General features: G+C 40.6%; 1 protein-coding gene across 1 annotated transcript in view; it reads left to right on the top strand.

The window, feature by feature from the left end:
• The window catches only part of LOC124989448 (uncharacterized protein C6orf201 homolog), a 23,464-nt gene continuing 3,892 nt past the window's right edge, over positions 1–19,572 (top strand). Inside the window, exons 1-2 of the mRNA XM_047559284.1 lie at positions 1–190; positions 9,295–9,493. Of these exons, the coding sequence (XP_047415240.1) occupies positions 1–190; positions 9,295–9,493 (389 nt within the window). The remainder of the gene's footprint in view (positions 191–9,294; positions 9,494–19,572) is intronic.

Consider the following 19,572-nt stretch of genomic DNA (forward strand, 5'->3'; position numbering starts at 1 on the left):
ATGGGAACAATCAGAAACGACCCTTCTGACTTGAACATTATAACCCCGGAGAAATCGGAGCCCAAGAACTATGCCAAACCTGATGTCCTGTGTCGCACCTTTGAGGCTCTGTCTAACCTTCACAAGCTGCTTCCAAACCATCTAGTGGAGCTGCTTCAATCCTATCAGTGTGAAGAGGACAAAGAAAAATGTACGTGGGTAGAGGGTGTCTGTGAACTCTATTCGTAAGCATCTACTTTATCTTGGTACAAACTGCCTCTTCTTCTAGCCATGAGTAAGAACTTACACTTGATATTGTAGGTGGGATCAGTTCTTTTTGTTTTGTTTCGGTACAGTAGATTGAACCCAGGAGTGCTTAACTACAGAGCCATATTCCCAACCCTTTTTACTTTTTATTTCGGGACAGGGTGTCACTAAATTGCCTAGAGTCCTCACTAAGTTGCTGAGGCTGGCCTTGAACTTGCAAATGTCCTGCCTCAGCCTCCTGAGCTGCTGGGATTACAGACACGGGCTACTGCGCCTGGTTTATCACTCTTCTTTAGGCAAAGAATACCTGTTTGAAAGATGGAATAGAACCAAGGTGGGAAATACACTGGATTTACAAAGTAGGTTTCAGATTTTGCTTTAAGATAGTGAGAGACCTTCCGAGTTGAAGGTCAGCGTTTACTTTGTTCCTTTACTCTGTTTCCTCCTCGTCCTCTTCTTGTCATGATTATTCCACCACAGGAAGAAACTGGATATTTCCCCCTGGGAATTATAAGTAATCTTCAATTTCTTATCACAATTTTATTTTGAGATGGGGCCTATTTATATTGCCCAGGCTGACCTTGAATTCCTGGACTCAATCCTTCTGCCTCAGCTTCTCAAGTACTTTGGACTATAGGCATGTGCCACCACACCTGGCTAGTAACTGAATTTTTTGCAGTTTGGAGTGACCTGCCATTCCTGAAATTTGATCAGGACCCTTGCTAATTTGAGACTCTGCAGAATTGAGGGCATGAATTTCTCATGACTAAATGGAGGACACAGGCAGATGGCGACTATCTGCACATACAATCTTAGAAGACAAAACAGATGGTGCCACCGTGATTCAGACCCAAACCAGAGCAGCAAGGTAGATATTGGCATAATGATTTTTTAAACAATGTGGCAAATTTGGTCCTTTTATTATGATTAATTCCTAGTCCCTCAATCCAGATATCTAGGCCACCTTACAGATTATATAAATACACATAAATCATAAAAAAACAAAAGCATCCTAATAGAATAGATAAATGTTTTCACCAGCAATTTACATGAAGAGCTATAAATCATCAGTAAGCATGAAAGATGTTCGAACTCTCTGGTCTTCAAGGAAATAAAAGATAAATCAAGGAGATAGTTTTAGGCCATTTTCAAATTTAAGATGATCAATCATGATGAATGTGTGGGTAAATTAATACCCTCACATACTATGAACAGCATGTTAATTGATTTAGGCTTTTTGAAGGATAATTTGAAAGTCTTTGTCAAAAGTTCAACTGTGTGTTATTGGCTTATTGAAAGTGAACTTGGTAGAGAATCAGCAGAAAGTAATTGTCTTTCTTTCCCATAACTCGTTTTGACCCATTCTGTTACCTTCTTCCTTACCCTGGGGTGAAATTACAGGCAAATCTCTGGTCACGTTGATAATAAAAAAATCTGTTCTAATATCTAAGGACCAAACTCTCATCCAGTTTAAACCTGTCTGCTCCCATAGCTCTGCCTGAATTGGAAACCAGGAAAAGGCTTAGCAGTGTTGGGGGAGCTTCTTTTCTCTTTGTTGCTTCAACTCCTCCCTCCATGGCTTCTGTTAGGTGACAGGAATGAGGGTGGAAGGTCAGAAAGGAGAAAAACTAAAAAGCTTTTTCTTGACTGGCAAAATATCAGATCATTGCTAGACACAAGTGATCCCAAGTGATTCAGGAGGCTGAGTCAGGAGGATTGCAAGTTCAACTTAGTAAGGCCCTAAGTAACTTAGTGAAACCCTGTCTCCTAATAAAAAATAACAAAGACGGGATGTTGCTCAGTGGTTAAGTGCCTCTGGATATATATATACACACACAGCTCATGATCTGGCATGCATGCCCTCTCAGATTGGCAGCTATGAAAAGTTGTTCCTTTCTCTCCTGGGTCATCTGGGCGGGTTCTTTGACGAGTTCCCATTGCTTGGTTCTAATTTGCCCAGCCTCCTGCTAGCATCTCCCTTCCTCTATCTCCACCTGTCCTAGTTCCAGCTCCTCTAACAAAATACCATAGATGGGCCATTTATAAACAAGAAATTTTTTTCTCATGATTCTGGAGGCTGGGACGTCCAAGACCAAAGCAGATTAGGTGTCTGATGAGGATTTTCTGGCTGATAGACCACAACTTCTTGCCCTGCCTTTGCCTGGCGGTAGAAGCAATGGGTCTCTCCGGGAACTATTTTCTAAGAGCGCTAATCCCAATCAGGAAGGCTCCACCCTCATGGCTAATCACTTTTCAAAGACTCCGCCTCCCAAGACCTCACGTTGGGGTTTAGGGTTTCAACGTGCATTTGAGGGGCACAAACATTCAGACCAGAGCACCACCCCTTCCCCAACTTTTTTTATGCCACACTTATATGCTAATTAAACTAAGATTTCCTCATCCTTGTGATTCTAGTTAAGATGGTTTCAAGCCAACTACTTTCCAGGAGGTTTACATTGAGCTTGTAAAAAATTTAAACCCCTGTACCCCATGCGTTCATCCAGTTCATGAAAATACAACTGACTTCCAAAACTGTCCTCTCTTCTCTGCGGTCTCAGGCAGCTGTGGCCCCAGCCCTTCCCCATTGCATGTTTCCAAGTGTTAGGGGTTGAACTGTCCACCTGTCCATTCAGCCCTCACTCCACGCCCCTGCTGAAGATATATCGAAGTCCTAACCCCTAGTACATGACCATATTTGGAAATAGGGTCTTTATAAGATGCAAGTGTAATTAATTAAGTTCAGATGAGGTCAAACTTGGAACACGGTGGGTTCTTAATCCAATATGATTGATGTGTTTATAAGAAAAAAGAGATGCACAAGGAGAAGGTGACCATGTGACAGTGGAGGCGGAGATGGAAGTGAAGCATCTGTAAGCCAAGGAATGCCAGTGGTTGCTGGTGAACAGCAGGATCTAGGATGAGGCAAAGAAAGGTTCTTCCCTTGAGGTTTCAGAGGAAGCACGACCCCATTTGGCACCTTGGTTTCTGATTTCTAGCCTCCTGAACAGTGAGATAGCAGATTTTTGTTTTAAGGCATGGGTTTGTGGCACTGTTATGACAACTCTTAAAAACGACTGTACCAGGAGTTAGGGGACATAGCCCTATTCATTCTCTTGAAGTATCTGTTAAAGCCGGGTGGAGGGAAGGGAAAATGCTATAGTTCATAGGACCACAAGGACTCTGTGCTACAGAAATCCCCAAATGTCTTCATGAATCCTTAGAACACGGGTACTTTTTGCAGAGGTGGGTATCTGGCACCTACTGAATTTTTCTCAGTTTTTAGATCCTTGAGACACAACTGGGACAACAGAAAAAATTTACACTATCCTGTTACATAGGCATGTTCTTCAAATTAGCAATTCCTCTTCCGTTTGCTATTCCACACACATGCTCACACCTGTGCAGACAGCTGCATGGACATGGATGTGCTCGCTTCATTGTTATAACAGTGAAAACTTGTGAACAGCCTAATCCCATTCAATAGTAGAATTTTTAAATGAATATATCCAAACTGAGGGCTGCTATGATAAAAAAAAAAGACTATGTTAGCTTTCTGCTGTTATGACAAATGCCTTAGCTAAATCAACATAAAGGAAGAAAGGTTTATTTTGGCTTTTGGTTTCAGAGGTTTCAGTCCAAGGTCAATTAGCTCTGTTGTTTCTGATCCTGTGGCAAGTCAGAGCATCATAAGAGAGCAGTGGGAAGCAAAGCTTGGTGGCCCAAAAAGCAGAGGGAGAGAGAGAGAGAGAGGGAGGGAAAGAAACAGGGAGGGAGGAGAGAAGGGACCTGGTCTCAATATCCCCTGCAAGGGCACACCCCCAGTGCCTAACTTCCTCTTGCTAGGCTCCACCTCCTAAAGATTCCATGTGATTTCATTTATGCCAAAATAAAACTGGACTTTTGTACACACAAAAGCATATGTAAATGAATAAAAAATAAAGTTTTGGAAGGTGACACATCAAATTCAGGACAAGATGAAGAAAGATTTTCTTTATGACTCTATAGACATCTCGGAGTTGTTTAATTTTACTTTTTTCGATGGAAATCTTATCATGTATTATTTTTGCAATGAAAATGAAACTTTATTTATTTATGTACTTTTGGTGCCAGGAATTGAACCCAGGAATGCTTAATCACTAAGCCACATCCCCAGCCCATTTTTATATTTCATTTAGAGACAGGGTGTTGCTACAGTTCCTTAGGGCCTCACCAAGTTGCTGAGGCTGGCTTTGAACTTGCAGTCCTCCTGCCTCAGGCTCCTGAATTACAGGTGTGTGCTATGGTGGCTGGCAGAAAATGAAACTTCAGCACTGAAAAGGCTGTGGGTGGTTATGTCAGGTTGGAGAAGCAGGTTTCCATTTTCCAGTGGCCCTCCAGGTATATGTTGATGTAGATGTTTTCCTTTACTCGCCCAAATTAGAAGCTGTCAACATTGATGTAACTAGCACTTATGGTTCTTGCCAGGTAAAAATGGTCTGCATCGCTGACAGGCGCCTTTATGTCAGAGGTGCTTTGTTACCATGATCCTTTGCTCTGGCTGGAAGCCAATTTAAAGAAGTGCATAAAAAAAAAAAAAAAAAGAAGTGCATGATGCGGCTGAGGTTGATAGGGGAGAAGGGTTTCCTCTGTGTCCATGTCTGTGCCTTCAGTCTGACCTAAGGCAGGGTCCAGCCATCATGCATGGACACACTGGCCTTGAGCCCTGAATTCTTTATACAAGGCTGCTTCACTTCCAAAATGCAATTTCCAACTGTGTCATGATTGCCTTGAATGACAGTCCTAAAGAAATGATCCTATTTCTTACACTTTCCTTCATCAGATTATGAATTTGGTAATGAAGTCTGATGTATCATTGCTACTGTGTCTAAAGCCTTCCTTCTGGTAGAAATTTCTATTAACCTTAAAAATAGATTTTTGTCATTTCCCCTGCCAAAAGCTCTCTTCATCCACAAAGAAGCTATGACTGTATTAGACTATATTGCTTACTCAAAAATAATGAAAGAGAAAGAAAGAAAGAAAGAAAGAAAGAGAGCGGGGGGGGGGGAGGGGGAGGGGGAGGGAGGAAGAAAGAAAACTAAATGTCTATCACAAAACCCAGGTTTTTCTTTTATGTTTTAAATAAAAACTTGGATCACAACAACAACATAAAAATGAGAAAAGAAGATCCTTTATGGATCTGAAGATGCTATATGGGTTCAGTTATGCTGCTGTTTAGATAATTGTCTCCAAAACATAAACAGCCTCTATCTGCATCCACGGTCTGCTCAAGTGGTACTCGTCCTTCTCCTGCCCCACACCACCGGGCAGCAAGACGAATGCTTACTGGTTTAATAGCATGTGATATACTCTACATCCCCAAGTTCCTCACATATCTTACTTGTACCAAACCAAAAAGTCAGTAAGTGGAAGTTTAAGCTTTTGCTTGTTTGTTGCTTTCAATTCCAAAGAAGATACTTCTTTTGGTTAATTTACTGCTTTTGCCCTCAAAGACTTTCTGAGGCTGTTTATCTAGATGGTAGAGATGGATAGGGAGAGGTGTGGCAGTCAAGAAGAGCTGTTCCCACAGAGTAAGTGGCCTTGGGAAGGAGACCTACAGGGCAGCCACCAGAAGTGTGTGCAGTTCAAATGCTGGTAGTCCTGTGACGACTGTCAAATCTGTGACTTTATGTGCACAGTATACAATTAAGTGTCAAAGTAACTCTTTGACACACACACACATAAATACATACATGGTAGCTTGGCGTACTGCTTTATATACCTTGCCAATGTTGATTCATATTCAATGTAATTACTAATGTATCCACCCATCCATCCATCCATCCATCCCACATGTATTTAATTCCATGCATTAAAATAAAAATAAAACCTTCAAGCAGTGTATAGTCCAATATCTCCAAATTTTCACCTATAAATTTATAATGAACATTATTCTACTTCAAATATTTTTTTTTTTTTTTTTTTTTTTTTTTTTTGCAGTGTGGGTTATCAAGCCTAGGACCTCACCACATGCAAGGCTAGGGCTCTACCATTGAGCTGTATCCTCAGTTTTAAATAATCTCTTGAGGCATGATATGCTTATTGTACTTTATTTGAAAAACTAGAACATTTGCTTAAGGTCCAATTAAATGTTCAAAGTGAGATCTGAGTTTTTATCTCATTGTGCTATACAGTACTAAAATATGATTAATCACAGAGAATGTATAATTTTTGTTGAATTTTCTCTCTTACTTTTTGTCTCATTTATCCTTAATTACTTACAAAGTATCTGAGGTGGTTTAAAATATCAAAATATGTGTATGTGTATTAGCTTCATGTTACTATAACAAAATACCCGAGGTAACTAATAAAGAGAAAATGTTGGAGTTTCAGACATGACACCTGAATTTCTTCAGTTTTGGTGAGGGTAGTGGATGGTAATATATCATGGTGGCAGTGAATGTAGAAGCAAGCAAATTATTATATTTTCATTTTCAACTGAAGCTGTTGCGGGGGAGGGAGGGAGGGAGAAAGAGAAAAAGAGACAAAAAGACAGAGAGAGAGGGAGAGAGAGAGAAAGAGAGAGAGAGGGAGAGAGGAGAGACAGACACCTGAGTCCCACAATTGGCTTCAAGGGCACACCACCAAGACCTAGGGACCCTCCCCTAGGCCTCGACCTCTTAAAGACACAACAGCACCTCCCAATAGTGCCGCCCTGAGAGCAGGATACAAGAAAATGATTTAAAAATTTCGTTTGAGGTCAAAAAAATTTTTAAATGGATGTTACCAAATACCTCAATTGAATTAATTCAGTTGAATATCAAATTCAACTTAGCAATCCTGATACTGATACTGCCACTAAAGGCAGCAGGTAGAAGCTATCTAGCCCCTCAAAGTCTTATACCATCAAATAAGAGCCTCAGTTTCCAGTCCTGTGCTTGACCCTATGAAGTGGTTCTGAGGCCTCTAAGGATCAACCTATTCACCCACTAATATACTATTTAGTCAGATCGCCAAGTTAAGATCTTTTGAGCCAATTTGTGGTACTGTGGGGTTCTGCCTACTACCCTGCTATGGGAGGGACCATTAATGGCTCAGCCTGAGAAAAGAGAACTGGACCAGTTTGATTTAATTCCTAGGTTGGCTCACTCTGAACCTCTGTGAGGTCCAGTTGTCTTTCTGCTTTACATTTATGAGAGTTCTCTCATTTCCTAATATATTCCAGTGGCTGTAAGTTACTCAGGGTGTGGTCTTCAAACTGGATGTTGGTTCTCAAACTGTTACCAGTTGAAGAAGAGATAAGAAGTTTGCCCTACCATATAAGTCAACTCTTACCACTAAGAACACTATGTAGTTAGCTTAGCTGGTCTTCTCTTCCCCTCCCTTCCTCCCTTCCTTCCATCCTTCCTTCCCTTTGTTTTCTTTTCTTTCCTTCTTTCCTTCCCTCTTTCTTTTCATTCAGGAAGTCTGTCTTGATAAAGAAGCAGTATGTTTAATTATATTCTGGTGCAAGATAGAAAATAACTCTAGAAAGCTAAATTAACCCTGGCTTGATAGGAGTGACATTGGGAATATGGAATCTCATACTACCAAGAGTCACCTGCTTCAGATAACAAAGCACTGTTCTTTTTCTCTTTCTTGGGTTTCAGTGTGTCTGTCCCAAAGTCTTATGCTTCCTGTGGTGTTCGGATTTCCATGGTAGGAGTTGGGGCTGCTTCTCTCAGTTCCCTGCTTAAAACTACTGGTCCTTAATGTTCATCAAAGCATCTTCCCAACTCTCAAGGAGACTCCCTGGATCCCCATCTTCTATGACAACACTTATGAAACTGTTTCACAGTGAATCTGGGCACCAGCTCACCAGCTGATGAGACAGGACACCCCCACACACTAGTTATGCAAAACAAATTTATTATAGATAGAGAGTAAGGAACAACAGAATCCTAGGATCCACTGTGAGTTGGTTCCACACTTCAGAAAAGCTGCTTGGGGTGGATAAAGTCTTGTCTGTGGGTGTCACTCGTACTGCAGCTGAGCCATCTTGGAAAGCAGTCTACCCTGGGTGTTATACCCTTGGGTCATTTGAGTCACTGGGTGAGAGCATGAAAGGACATCCAGTTTATAGGCAGGAGACTGGAACAGAGCCCAGGAGTTCCAACCAGCTCTCCCTTATCTCAGGGTGTTACATTCCCAGCACATTCTGCCACTGTTCTTGAAAACTAAGTGAGAAATGGGGAAGCACTGGGTTCATGCACCATCATCTGGAGGAACGTCCTGGAACACCTACCACTTGTGGAGCTCCAGGCTGACCTGGGAAGGGTGCTGTTCCATTTCTGACAAATAGAATGTGAACACCCCTGGGATTGATCTCATCTTCTCAAAGCAGTTCCACCGTGCTGTCATCATAATTGCACCTCTGGCAACCCAGAGAGTTCTGGCAGTGGGCTGCAAAGGTCCAAACCCCAAATCTCAATTATTAGAGTTTCCAAAAGAAGGAAGACAGTTCCCACTGGCCTACCTGAAAAATAAACAAGTTTATGACAGACTGAGAAAAGCCAGTCTATTTTTAGAAACAGAAAGGATTGACAAGGTACACTTCCAGATTCTTCCTGATGAGGCATGCTGTTATGTTAATTTCTTATGTTGCATCCCTTGCTCAGGCAAAGTCACCGGTAATCGGAAGCCGCAAATTAAGAGCCAGACAGTATTGTCAATATTCACCCCATTTCTTCTGAGAAGCTTCAAAATGCACATCTCTAAGTATGCAATAAAAGTGAAGAAAAGAATTACAATAATAATTGTCTGGTAACTTGCCATTAGTTTGAGAATCATGCACAAATACCAACAGTATTCATGGTATCCCATTATGCTTTGTTCATTCATTCATGTATTTACAGTGCTTCTGTTGATGTCTAGGACCAGGCTAAGCTCTGAGCTCTGTTGGAATAAAGGAATGTCACAGCTGGAAAGGGATTATGAAATGGCATGAGTGTTCTTACTTTAATGCTACGTTTCTCTTGCCATGCAAAGATGGAAAGGAGTGTGAAATTGTATTAATGTTTATCTTATCCCCAGGTGAGATATCTGAATTTTCGGGTTTAGAAAGGATCCTGGCAGGACATGAATTGCCGAAAGAGATTAATCTGACTCCCAAGCCAAGCAGAATGCACTCATGGCAAAGAAAAGCCATGAACAACGTAAGTGTTGGATGGAAGAAGTGCAACTTGTGGAAGAGGAACACAAAAGAGCCTCCTATGTGCACTGTAGTTGTCAGGTAGGTGCTGTGCAATTTTTGTCTGAGGCAGACATATTTAGAGATACTCAGAATGAATGTTGATAAGACAGTATGTTCTATGTACTCCTAAAGCACATTTATTGGTTACATATTATTAATGTGGTCAGGCATTTAATACAAACTCTATTTATTGCTGTGGTTAAAAAAATGAATGAATGTGGTCTTTGAGATCCACAGTGAGTATGGAAACAAGCCCTGCTCTGCGTAAAATCACCTAGGCTCCATTTTTACACATCCCAAGTTGCTGAGGGAGCCTTCAGTGGGAAAAAAAATACTACAAGGAGATGGAGCAGGAGTGTGGTTTGCCCATGGCTGTCACATTCTAGGCTAGTGAACAGAGATCCTGGGAGAGGGACCCATCCAGTGTGTGGCAGGGTTCTGTGGCTGCATGTGTCAGGAGACACCAGTCCCCCAGTTAGTATGACCAGGGCCTAGGACACAGTAGTCCAACGTGGTAGGACCTTGGCTTTATTCTAAGTCTGCCAGGTTTTACTCTGAGAGAAATGAGGAGCCATTGCAGGGTTTTATCAAGAAGGGGTGACTTCATCTGAGTCAAGTCTTCTCTGGCCTCCAGGGAAATGAGGTGAAAGCAGGAGACCTGCTGGGAGGTTTTATGATCAATGCAAATGAGGGGTAGTGGCCTCACTCAGATCAGGTGTTAGGGAGGGATGTGGAATTGGCTGGAATCTGGCACAAGCGCACAAGCTTTGATTACTTGGTAAATTTTCTCTTTTGGTACACTTCTTGCTTATGCCAGATACAGGGTCTTTCTACATTTATTTCTTTAATACTGCTGTATGCATTACTGTAAAATACCTAGCAAATGATGCATACACTCTGCATATAACAGCAGCAATGTTGCTGCTAGGTGGACAGAAGAAATGTATACTTTGCCAGAAAACAGGGTCTTCTCTGATTTGGAGATAACATACAGGGAGAGAATTCCAGATCATGAATTTGCCTATCCTGGAAGCTTCCACTGGGGTCATTCCCATGGTGAGATAATGTAGCCTGTCTGCTTTTTCCCCCAGTGTCCTCAGTGGCACAAATTGCCAATTTGATTTAAAAACCATATTCCATCATGACAAAGATATGTTATCCAAAATGGCGGTCACTAGAAGCATGATGTTTTCTGGACAATGCAAAGATACTGAGCTTTTGTAAAGAGAAGGGTAGAAATTATTTTTAAGTGATGATCCCTAGTTACTGAAGATAATTTGACTATCCTTAGAAGTCCTATTAAAAAAATTCAAATTTCACAACCACAAAAGATTTACATACCTCAATCTCATACCATGATATCTTCACATAAAATGTTGTATCTTACTTTTCTTTACATCCTGGTTTTATTTCCGAAAGTAGAGCTGGAGGATCTGAACATAAGAAATGCCCCATATTTTCCCACATTTCCTTCCACAAGCGTTGGTTCATTTGCTCTCCTTAAAGGCTGGACTTTGTATTCTCACTGTTGCAGGTTGGGGTCATTGAGAAGGAAATGCCAAGACAGAAATAAGAGTGAAAAATGCTCCCAGGGGGTGGGGTAACAGGAGGGAGCAGGGAAGAGGAGCATTGGGTAAGGATTCAAGGGCTGAGGGAATGGGCTTCACTTTAGAGTGAGGAGCTACAGAGTCCCTTGCAGGGGTGTGGATACAGGAAAGGCTGGGGATTCGGGCCAGTTTCCACTCAATCACCAACCCTTTCTTGGTTGTTGCGACTCTAGATCTCAGATCACTGAATTAAGTGGATTAGCTCTGACGATGCCTCCTGGCATGGATGATTCTTTCCCTTTTACCTGGTAACATGACAAATCTGGACACTTGATAACTGTACCATTCTTAATCATAAATGGAATTGTTCTTTGTGACTTAACTGGCACCCTTGAGAGGCTGGCTATTGCTGAGGAATATTAACAGCAAGAGCTTTGTCCTCCTGTAAGTGCCACTTACCACACTATTGATTCATTCCTGTAGGCACCTGTAAAATGAAGCTGATAAGTGTCACAGCGCTGACACTGTTGTGAAAAAAAAATGACTGATGAAATTGAGTTTTGACAGGCATGAAGTATCATAAAAGTGTAGTGTGTTTAAATATCAGAGTGACTCAACTATAGAAACTTACCTGGAACCTGGATCTGTTTGGTTTATGTCATATATTCCCACTTAAACAGGACAAGACCTTTCCCTAAATGGTGTCTTAGTCCATTTTCTGTTGCTATCACAAAATATCTGAGACTGAATAATTTATAAAGAAAAGTTAATTTAGGCTTATGGTTCTGGATGTTAGGAAGTTCATCTTTTGAGGGCCTTTATAACGTGTGGCAGTCTGAAGGGCAAAACACATGGAGGAGCCTTGCTTTAAAACAACCCTTTTTTTTTTTTTTTTTTCCTTACACCAGGGATTGAACTCAGGAGTGTTTAACCACTGAGCCACATCCCCTTTTTAATTTTTTATTTTTTTATTTTGAGACAGGGTCTCACTAAGTTGCTGAGGGCCTTGTTAAGTTGCAGAGGCTGACCTCAGTCTTGGATCCTGTCTTAGCCTCCCAAGCTACTGGGATTACAGGCTTGACTCACCGTATCTGGCTACAACCTACGGTTGAAGTAATTAATTCAGTCCTTCAACAATGAGAATTAAGCAAGTTCTATCAGAATGGCATTGATTCCTCTGAATGACCTAAACACCTCTTAAAGGTCCCACTACCCCTCAATACCATTGCACTGAGAATTAGGGTTCCAGCACGTGAACTTTTGGGGGACACATTCAAACCATAGACCTGGCAATTTCAATTTTAGGGTCAGACCCTACAGAGGCCTGGAGGTTTCTGACAAAGTTCCCTCAATTCTATGCTTTGTAAATAAATAATAAATCAGCAGGCACAAAGGCCAGAAATCCTGGGACATGACACTGGTAAACAGATTTTCTGAGCATCTAGAGTTGCGTGTGGTTGTATATTATCCCTGTTGGAGAACTTGGCAGGATACCAACTTTCAGTTTTCTAATACTATAAAATCCCTACTGGATACTGCATGTAAATTATAATTACTTATAAACTGTATTTATTGGCTCAATGTGTCATATTTATGGGCTCTAGGGCTTAATTTTCTTTTTCTCTTTGGAAAGTGTGACAGATGCAGACTTGACCAGGAGAAGGCTGGTTGTTCCATGCAAGGACTCAGTTTAGATTCCAAAATGTTTCCATTAAATCAATGTGGTAGCAACTGAAGATGAGGGTCAGTAGTCAACAGAATTTATTCTGCCCGCCCTCTGCCCATTCATAGACACTCAGAGCCAGCCCTGAAGCCACAATCATTCTTTCTCCGGACCACCATCTTGATTGCATTTACCATGTTGTGGTGTAAACACATTTGTTTGTTACCCCAATCTAAGCTCTGCACCTGGATGCTGGGCAGGCATTCAAGAAAAACATTTAATGTTGTCTACTGTAACTAATACAAGATAAATTTATTTATTTATTTTCTGTACTGGGGATTGAACCCAGGGGCACTTTACCACTCTGCTATTTCAGACAGGCTCTTGCTAAGTTGCTGAGGCTGGCCTCAAACTTGGGATCTTTCTGCCTCAGCCTCCGGAGTCAGTGGGATTACAAGTGTGTGCCATCACACCCTGCCAAGTTAAATTTAAAATACAACTGATTAGATGTGGCCAAATGAAAGGTTCCCACCTCTTTCCCCCTCCCTTTGTTACTTGTTCCTCCAAACTAGACAGAACCTTTAGAACTGGAAACTCTGTAAAGCTTAGCTGTCTGGTCCTTGAAAACTGAGGACCACAGGAAGCTGAGTCCAGGAGAGGCACAGTTGGTATAGAAGAGCAAGACAAGAAGTAGAGCCACACTTGTCAAATTCCTGTTTACTCTGATTCACAAATGTCAATATGTCCATCAGTGTCTCCTGGTTCATCTGATATCTTTTTTTTTCTTTTCTTTTCTTTTTCATCTGATAAGATATTCTACAAGCTGCTTATTAATTGTTTTTTGAGACAGGGTCTCACCAGGCTGGCCTCGAACTTCTGGGCTCCAGTGATTATCCTGCCTCAGGTATTTTTCAGATGAAACTAACATTTAAATCAGCACAATGTGAATGAAGCAGATGCCCCTGCATAATGTGGTAGGCTTCATTCAATCAGTTGAAAGCCTGCAGAGAAATGACCAAGACCTCTTGAGGGGAAGGATTCTGCCTCCCGGCTGCCTTTGGGTTTAATCCTGCAAGAGAGACTCCTACTGGAATTCCCAGTCGATCGGTCAATACTAAAACTGTCCAAATTAACAGCCCCAACAGTTGCATGAGACAATTCCTTAAAATCTTTCTCCTCCTGTCTTTCCATATATGTATCTGAATTGACACATTCTGTTTTCATTTATGGTCATGTGTCATTTAACTGCAGGGACACCTTCTGAGAAATCTGTCAGGTCACAGGCAATCTGGTCATTGTGTGCACATCCTGGAATGTACTCCCATACACCTAGGTGGTCTCATCAGTCACTCCATGTGACCTCTTGATGCCATCAAGATAGGTGATAAACACAAGATGTGTGAGACTGCTTCACAGTAAACATTATTAATAAGGAGTACATTCTAAAATAACGAGAAAAGTAAATACATAAACGAGCAACATTATCAAGTATTATGTACTACATATAATTATACGTATTAACTTTTATACACCTGGCAGCCAGGTTTGTCAACTCCAGCGTCACCACAAACAAAATATGTTGCCCTACAACGTTAGAATGGTACAGCATCACTAGGAAGTTTCCAGCTCCATTATCATCTTCTGGGACCATAATTACATATGACGTTCATCCATACTGAAGTGTCATTACATGGTGGATGACCACATAATGACATGTACATACACAGATATAGACATCCTTTTAGTTGTTTCTCTGGAGAACTAACTCTACCATATTCCACATATTCTGCATTTGTAGTTCCAAAGAGGCTTAAGTAGCAGGGATTTTTTTTTTTGCATAGCCTAAGAATGGGCTCACTATGGAAATTAATAGCATAGGCAGAATTGTCGGGGGAAGTCTGATGACTGGGAACTGTGCATTTCTTGAGGGAAGGAGGGCAGGACTCATCTCTCTTCTTTCCCCTGCATTGTTCTCCTGGCAACAGCTGCAGTCTGTGGGAGTGATGCTGGGATGCAGAGCAACTAGAAGCCTCAGGATACGAGTTTTGTGATGAGATGGTTCTGACCTGATTTGGGAAATGCACACACAGCTCTGGGAGGAGGCATCCATCATCACGGTGAACCTTCCAGGGGCTCTGAGGCCTGACTGCATATTTTTGTTGCCCCATGCCTGCCGGGCCCATCCCAGACCACCGAAGCCATCTTGAGTGGAGCTCAGACCCTGCTATTTTTAGAATGCTCCCAGGTGGTGATAATGTGCAGCCAGGAATGAGAGTAAGTGAACCCTTCCAAATCAGGAGGCAGGGCCAAAGTAATTTTCCCGTGATGGGTAGGGCCTGCCCTTTTCATTATTCCAAGAACAATCACCGGTATCCACCAGATGCCAGTCCACCCGACTGCTTGCAGGGAAAGTAAGCCTTGAAAAAATGTTTTTCAGTCTGAGGTCATTCATGAGAATAAAGGGGTCACACAAAATGGGGGAAAACAATTCATTCCAAGAAAAATAGTCTAGAATTTAGTGTCAGTTTTTTTTTTTTTTTTGTACCAGGGATTAAACTCAGTGGCACTTAATCACTGAACCACAACCCCCGAGTCATTTTTTTTTTTTTTTTTTGCAGTGCTGGGGATTGAACCCAGGGCCTTGTGCTTGCAAGGCAAGCACTCTACCAACTGAGCTACATCCCCAGCCCTCCCCCAGTCATTTTTTAAAATATTTTATTTAGAGACAGGATCTTGCTGAGTTGTTTAGGGCTTCATTAAGTTGCTGAGGCTGGTTTTGAACTCAAAATCCTCCTGCCTCAGCCTCCCCTGCTGCTGGGATTACAGGCATGCACCACTATGCCCAGTTTTTGAGGAAACAAAATTTATTAAAGGAGTTTCTGACTTAGACTTGATAAAAAGAACACTCTCTTCAGAAATAGGGTGGAAAGTCTGGGGCAGAAATCACAGATCAATCTACATGGAGAGGCAAGAAGAAGGCAAGAAGAAGGCCCTCCGGTGACCAGGTAATAGGCAATGAAGGCAGATGTGAGAAGCCCTTCTAGGGAATTTGCATACCATCTTATGAGTGGATGGATCTGATCTGGCTGACCAGGGAAGTGTGCCTGCCATTCTTTGGAATTTAGAGACAGGTTCTGGGTTAATGCCTGAGATTTTCCACACCTCCCCATTCAAATGGGACATCAGCATCCCCTGAAAATGATGAGCAACATTTTATATTCCTTCTAACCATTCAAATAGCTTGTGAAATGGCTGGTTCGAACCTTCCACTTACTTTGAAGTTTCTTTGTCTTATGACTGAGTTGTAGTAGTCCTTTACATATTCTCACTACAAACCCTGTGTCTGACGGAATCACTGCCAATGTTCTCTCTCTTGCCTTCTTTCACGGTGTTTTTTGAAGAATAAGTTTTAAATTTTGTTGAAGACCAATTTACCAGTTCATTTTCTTTTAGTCTGCACATTTTGTGTTCTAAGAATCCTTCACTAGCCCCAGGTCACAAAGATTTCCTGTATTTTCTTACAGAACTTTGATGGTTTTAAATTAACTTGATAGTAAGCTTATTTGATGATTATGGCCTGATGTTCTTTTTTCTTTCGTTTTGTTATTTTTACCCACTACCATTTATTTGAAAAGGTTTTTCCTCTTCCTACTGAATTCCCTTGGCACTTTTGTAAAAAAGTGAATTGAGCACATGAGTTTATTTCTGGACCTTATTTTGTTCCATTTATCTATATGTCTTTGCCCAAATCAAACTGTCCTTATTTATAGTAAGTCCTGAAATAAGGTAGAGCAAGTCATCCAACTTTGATCTTCTGCTTTAAAACTGCTTTGATAATATTCTAGGTTCTGTGTGTTTCCATAAAAATGTAGCATCAGCCTGTCTATTTCAATGAAAAGTCTACTAGAATTTGGTTGAAATTGAGTTGAATCTGTAGATCAATAGGGGTGACTTGTCACTTTAATGAGAGTCCTCCAATTCATGGATAGAGTGTATCTGTCCATTCTTTAGAGCAATGCTTTGTAGTTTTTTCAGAGTAGGCATCTTGGACATCTATGAAGATGTTTATCACTAAGTATTTTATGTTTTCTAGTACTATGGTAAATGGAAATTAAAAAATAAGGTCTTTTATTACAGCTTTATGGTTATACATGTAGTTGGGTTCATCTTGACAAACTCATACATGCATGGAAATTGATTTCCGTTCAGGATCCTCCCTTTTCCCTCCCGCCCTCCCACCTCTCTTCTCCTTTCTCTACTCTTCTAGACCTCCTTTAGTTTATCTATTAATTTGTATTTGACTGGTCCTTTATGTAATCTTATCCTTCCCTCCCCCTTTGCTTTATTTTACTCTAACTTCCACATGAAAGAAAACTTTTGACCTTTGGGTTTCTGGGTTTGGCTAAATTCAGTTAGCATGAGATTCTCAAAATGACATAATCAGAAAAATGACAGAATTTCATTCTTTATAATGGCTTCTATCTATCTATTTATCTATCTATCTCACTATTTCTTCATCCATTCATCATTTGATGGGCATCTGGATTGACTGTACTGCTATAGACACTGAGGTGGCTGTATTGCAATAGTGTGCTGGTTTTAGATCTTTTGGGAAAATATGTAGGAGTGGAATAACTGGGTCCTATGGTGGTGCCATCCCTAGTTTTTTGAGGAATATTCAAATTACTTTCCAGAGTAGTTGTGTTAGTCTGCATTCCTACCAACAATGCACATGTTGGTGCACGACCTCACTGGCATTTATTGTTGTTTACAATTGGTTTTTATTACTGTCATATACTGCAAACTTATAAATTAACTTATTAGTTCTTAGATTTCTTGGATTCCTTTTTCTTTTTGGGTACCAGGAATTGAACCCAGGGGCATTCAACTGCTGAGCCACATCCCCAGTCCTTTATATAATTTTATTTAGAGATTGGGTTTCACTAAGTTGCTTAGGGTCTCACTAAGTTGCTGAGACTGGCTTTGAACTTGTGATCCTCCTACCTCAGCCTTCCAAGCTACTGGGATTACAGGTGTGCACCACCAAGCCTGGCTCTTTTTTCTTTAATTGTGCTAAGACAATTAACCTGAGGCCTACCTTCTTGACAACTTTTAGGTGCACAGTACATTATTGTTGATGAACAGGTACAATGTAGTTCATCTGTAGCGCTTATTCATCTTGCTTGACTGAACTTGTTGCCCATTGATTAGCAACCTCCCAATTCATCCTCCTGCCAGTCCCTGACAACCACCATTCCACTCTGATTCTATGAATTTGACTATTTTAGATGCCTCTTATAAGTGGAATCATGTATTCTTTCTGTGACTTGCTCATTTCTCTCAGCACAATGTCCTTAAGGATGTATCCATGTCACACATCCTCAATTTCCATATTTTTAAAGACTGTATTGTATTCCTTTACCCATTCATCTGCCAGTGGACCTTTATATTTTTTCTAAATCTTGTCTATTGTGACTAATATTGCAATGAATAAAGGAATGCTAGTATCTCTTTGAAGATCCTGATTTTAGTGCTTTTGAAAAAATACCCATGAGTGAGATTGCAGTATTATATAATTCCCTGGGATTTTTCTATGCAAATAACTATATAATCTGCAAACAAAAGGACATTTTTACATCTTTCTTTCCAATCTTTATTCCTCTTATTTTCTTTGTCTTATTTAATGGCTAAGACTTCCAGTGCAATGTTGAAAGAAGTGGTAAAAGCAGGCATCTTGATTTTTCTCAATCCCAGGCAGGGAACAAATCAATACAATGTAGATTCCCTCTATCAGTTTGAGGAAGTTCCCTACTGTTGCTATTGTGGATAGTTTTTATCATGAATATATGCTGAACTTTGTCAAATGCTTTCTTGTTAGCTGCTGAAAAATACTAATTCTTCGTCTTGCTTATTGGTGAACTACATAAACTATATATAGCACAAAATATGCCATATAAAGCATTTTAAAGTGCACAGTTCCGTGTCATAAGTTCATTCACACTGTTGTGTCACCATCATCACTATTCACCTCCAGAATTTTGTATCATCTCCACCTGAAACTCTGTACCCATCAAACAATTCCATTTCCATATCCCTACAGCACATGGTGATCACTATTCTTATTCTAAGAATTTGCTTATTCTATCCACTTTAAATAAGTGGGGTCATATTTGTCCTTTAATGCCTATTTCACTTGACATAATGTCCACGTTGCAGCATGCCAGAATTTCCTTCCTTTTGAAGACTGATATTTTCCATTCTATGTATAGACTACATTTTTTCTATCCATTCATCTTCTGATCCATGAACATGGTATAACTTTTTACTTATTTGTTTTCTGTGATTTCTTTCAGCAATGTTTTGTAGTTTTTACTGTACTTTTTTTTTTTATATACCAGTGATTGAACCCAGCAGCACTTTACCCCTGAGCCATATCCCCAGCCCTTTTTGTTTTTTGAGACAGGGCCTTGCTAAGTTGCATAAGGTCTTGCTAAATTGCTGAGGCCGGCTTTGTTCTCACATCCTCCTGCCTCAGCCTACCAAGTCACTGGGATTATAGGCACGTGCCACCACACCCACCTTTTGAGTCCTTGGTTAAATTTATTACCAATATTTTTATTATTTTTGATGTTATTACAAATGGATTTTGGGTTTTGATACACAAGATCATATTGCCTGTGAGCAGAAATCATTCTACTTTTTCCTTTCCAATTTGGTTGCTTTTAATTTCTTTTTCTTGATTAACTGCTCTGGATATGACTTCCAGTGTTATGTTGCATAAAACTAGTGAAAGCATATAAGACATCCTTGTCTTATTCATGATGAGGAAATGTTTTAGTCTTTCATCATTAAGCATATTCTGTCTCCCTTATGTTACTGATATCAGAAATTATATCTTTATATAGAAT

This window comes from Sciurus carolinensis, chromosome 7, assembly GCF_902686445.1.
Source record: "Sciurus carolinensis chromosome 7, mSciCar1.2, whole genome shotgun sequence".
NCBI lineage: Eukaryota > Metazoa > Chordata > Mammalia > Rodentia > Sciuridae > Sciurus > Sciurus carolinensis.